The sequence below is a fragment of the Adiantum capillus-veneris genome, chromosome 28 (assembly GCF_014529385.1).
Source record: "Adiantum capillus-veneris isolate H3 chromosome 28, ASM1452938v2, whole genome shotgun sequence".
Lineage (NCBI taxonomy): Eukaryota > Viridiplantae > Streptophyta > Polypodiopsida > Polypodiales > Pteridaceae > Adiantum > Adiantum capillus-veneris.
Window position 1 is genome coordinate 9,783,826 of NC_140958.1, and position 4,114 is coordinate 9,787,939.

The 4,114-nt window shown below is 46.1% G+C and overlaps 1 protein-coding gene across 1 annotated transcript; it reads right to left on the reverse strand.

The window, feature by feature from the left end:
- Positions 1-297: 297 nt before the first annotated feature.
- Positions 298-2,136, reverse strand: LOC147420045 (uncharacterized). The gene is made up of 2 exons (XM_086504867.1): positions 1,995-2,136; positions 298-1,916 (listed from the first exon to the last, which is right to left on the reverse strand). Exon 2 carries the CDS (start codon positions 1,865-1,867, stop codon positions 545-547), a length of 1,323 nt encoding a protein of 440 aa, XP_086360993.1. The 5' UTR covers positions 1,868-1,916; positions 1,995-2,136; the 3' UTR covers positions 298-544.
- Between the last annotated feature and the right edge of the window lie 1,978 nt (positions 2,137-4,114).

Genomic DNA, 4,114 nt, shown 5'->3' on the forward strand with positions numbered 1-4,114 from the left:
CTACAAATCAGATTAATGTCCTCTGTCAGGGATTGTTATAGCTAAAATTATAGCTATATTAAAGCAATTACTGCATCTACAAAGTTGGGTTAATCAAGAAGCTGACAAAGGCTGTCAACCAATGGGAGCTGTATACTAACAATAATAATTAAGCATAATGACATCAAGAAGCCTTACTAGAGCTCATTATTTTTGCAAATTATCACTAATAATCAGTGCCCTTCTGGGGCACCCTATACTCAAGTCCCTATATACTCTCATGTTAATCTTTGGTCTATGGTCGATCTCTATGGTTGCTAATTAAAGGGAGCTTTTTTGGCTGCCCTTATTGAAGAGGTTTCTCTATGAAGGGTAAATAAAAAGGGATCACAAATTAGAGCACAACAATGGCTCCCACAAAGAAAAAAAATTACCACCACCAGGCTGCATTGTAAAAAAAACTGCAGCCAAAGAGTGGAACCTCTGATGTCATTCTGAGGGTGGTGGTGGTGATGAGAGGAGAATAATTACTTATCCGCTTGCCTGTAAGTTTGTCAGTGTGACTTTACAATACACCCCCGGTCGCCGTCGCTGGAGTTGCCGCCATTGTATGCATATTATCCTGCCATCTACTCATCATGTGGCCACTCCATAAATTGCTGTGTTGTGACTCCGACAGAATCTCATTCATCAGTAATGAAGGCTGCTGCCAGCTGCTATCTAAGGGCATCATCAAGGAGAGATCGTTGTTGGTCGTAATGCTACTCAGTAACGGCTTTTCATCCATGTCATCATGATGCATCAGCCTCTCCTTTGCCTCGTCCCCGAATGCCGACTCCAGTGCCGTTCTCTCCTTAGCATTGTCCACATGCCCTAGCAAACCTGCTATCATATTCCTGTGTGTACCTTCCGCTGACCCACATGGGTTTTTCTCTGCACATGCGGTTGATGTATCAGTATTGAAGGCATCCACATGTTGCAAATTCGAGAAGCTCGAGAGCTGGTCCTCAATCGAAGCTAATGTGGCTGTGGCGGATGTCCCAACCATATTATGGATGTTAGGACTTAGATCGCGATACATCGAGTTTAGCGAGTTTAGCTCATAGGCACCCCCATTGCCAAAGCCTGTCATGGAAGCATCATGTTCAAGTTTTCCAGGTAGAGTGCCAAATCCCAAGTTGCTCTCCAAATTGTTCATGAGTCCACCACCGCACCCGCCGTGATGAAGCGGATGGGTATGGCTTCCACATGAGCCACATAAGCAGTTGAAGGGAGCAGAACTCTGTTTGTGCACCAAGGCAGGATAGTTTGCATCGAGATAAGGCCCAATTTCGGAGGTTTGATCAGAAGACTGACGGAGTCGCATGGATTCTTGGAAACGCTGAAAGGCTATGTTGAGAAGCTGGCTGCTAGTATCACCAACACTGCCAAAGCTCGATGCACCCCCGCTGAAATTGGGAAAAGGGGGGCTGCTACTCAACCTTGCAAGCATATTGGAAGTGGTGTCATCAATCAGGGAGGAAGGATCCAAGAGGCCAGTAGCTGCCCCTATGTTAATCAGTGGGCGTTGCTTGATTCGCTTGTTTTTTCGGCAGCCTCCGCCCACCGGAACATTGCGAAGGGCTCCACCCTCGGTCCAATAACGCCGACAGCTCTTGCAAAAGTGGCGAGGCTGCGTCTGGCTATAATTATTGAAGTAGCAGAACTTGGTATTGAGAGAATCACACCTTGGACACTTAATTGGAGGGTGGGCTGAAGTATTAGCAGTTCCCACATCTTGGTTGGTAGACCGGGGCCTTGTTGATGCAGATCCGCTGACGGTGGAGCCGCGCCCTGCCGCATCGGCACTGCTCCCGGAGCTTGTGCTTGCAAATTTGCTGCTATCCATCAACTCTTAATCAGTGAAATTTCTGGAGCATGAGAGCGGGCCTCTTCACCTGCAGGAATAATCATGCGAATGATTAACTGTGCGAAACAAGTAAGTACCGCGCAAGAGACTCCAAAAAAAAAAAAACCTGGTGGAGAAGAAGCAGCTGGAATCGTGTGCTTGGGCGCTCGTGAGTGTGTGTGTGTGTGTGTGTGTGTGTACTGTGTGTCTGAGAGAGAGCGAGTCGGAATTCGAATTGAGAAAGAGGTTTGACGGAGGAGGTGAGCTCAGATTTAATAGGAAAGGGGGCGTGAAGAGCTGACGAGTACTAATAAGTGCGCAGAGAGAGAGAGAGAGAGAGAGAGAGAGCGAGAGAGTGTGTGTGTGTGAGAGTGAGAGAGAGAGAGACAGAGAGACTGTGTCCGAGCGCGCAGAGAGAGGCTAAAAATAGCGAAGAGAGTCTAGAGAGAAGTTAAATATAGCGTCCAGGAAATTTATATTGGGAATTTTTGAAATTTGCGGGGTAAGGACTCGAGTCTCGGAATCGAGGTAACACAGGCCGGGTTCAGACTTGCCCTGCGGCAATTTTCGTGCTCAGCCAGCCTCGCCTATATCTCACACGGGCATAGGAAGAGATGGGATCTACGGTGGGATGATTGAGCACGGTAGATCTCGGGCTTCCGCGGACAATGTAAACTCGGGCATTCCAATTTCCATGACTTGCAAGCACAACATAGTAAGCGGAGTTGCGTGCAGAGACAACCATATCAGACGATGAGGTTGAAATGCAAACCACTCTACCTAGCATCGCTATTTGACTCTTTTGATTCTATCTTCCTCCACAAAGTAGCTATCATATGCTTGAATACCCACCTCCAATATCCTCCTAAATTGGTTGTGTCCTTCGTGGTAATCGTTAATTGTAGATCTTCCCCACGCAACCCGGAATAAGATCGCCTTTTGCTCTTATGGCCATACCCCTCACTCTTCCCCTCTGATCCCATCTTTCTCTTCCTCTATTGTCCCTTGAGGTTGACTAGTCTCCCATCACGTTTTGAACTCGACTGTGGCCCAACACGCCACTTCTAGACCTACAATCGTATGCTTTCTCTCCACTGCACCATCTTTCAAAGCCGAATTTTCCTACTTGCTGAAGGAGTTGAGCAATTTATTCTTATCAACTCCTGCTACCGAATCAGAATCTCTCCCTCTTTACCATGATTGCCTACTAAATTGTGTTGAGCACAGGTCCACAATGCTGCTTCTCAACATGGGACTGGTGTGCACACCAAAATCTCTCCCTCTTTGTGCTAAGCGTAGGCCCATGCTACTGCTACTCTATAGAAATGCATGTAGGTTCACGCTGCTGCTGCTAGAGCAGGCTCAACATCTATGTGCACATCATCATGCACAACTTGCACATCAACTGTATGAGGCACATCCATTGGAACAATTGAAGCACTACCAGTAGTGGTGTAGTGATCAATTGTATCTGTGTTACCTGTATCTGCTGCCTCTCCTAATCCAGCTACTCTATCAATGGGGACCTCTGTACCTTTACCTCTACTATCCCCAAAGGTGTCATATGCATCAACAATACCACCTATGCCAACAGCTGCCCCATTATCATCAATAGTAGCATCTGGGCTAGCATCAACCACCATAGCATCAATGATACCATCTATGCCAACTTCACTTACATTAAAATCAACAGTAGCATCTGTGCTAGCATCAACCTTAATTTCATAGCATCCACAATGCCATATGTGGCATCAACAATGTCATCTGTGCTAGATTCGACTTTCGTAGGGATAGGCAATGTACCCTTTCCAAGTGTGCACATCATCATTTACAACCTGCACATGAACTGCATTTTCATCACCAATGGCTGGGGTGCCAACTATATTAGGGGTAGGAAATGTATTTTCAAGTTCAACATGCTCAACATTTGTGTGCACATCATCATGCACAACCTACACATGAACTGAATCATGTGCCAGATTCAATAGTAGGAGGAGTAGGTAATGTATCCCTTCCTAGATTAGCAGGCTCAGCATCTGTGTGTACATCATCATGCACAACCTTCACATCAATTGCATTATCATCCACAATGGCATTTGTGCCACATTTAATTGTAGGAGGAGTAGGTAATGTACCTATGTGCACATCATGACGTACGACCTCCACATCAACTGCATTTTTGTCAACAATGGCATCTGTGCCAGATTCTACTATGGTAGGGATAGATAATGTACCCTTTCCATGTAT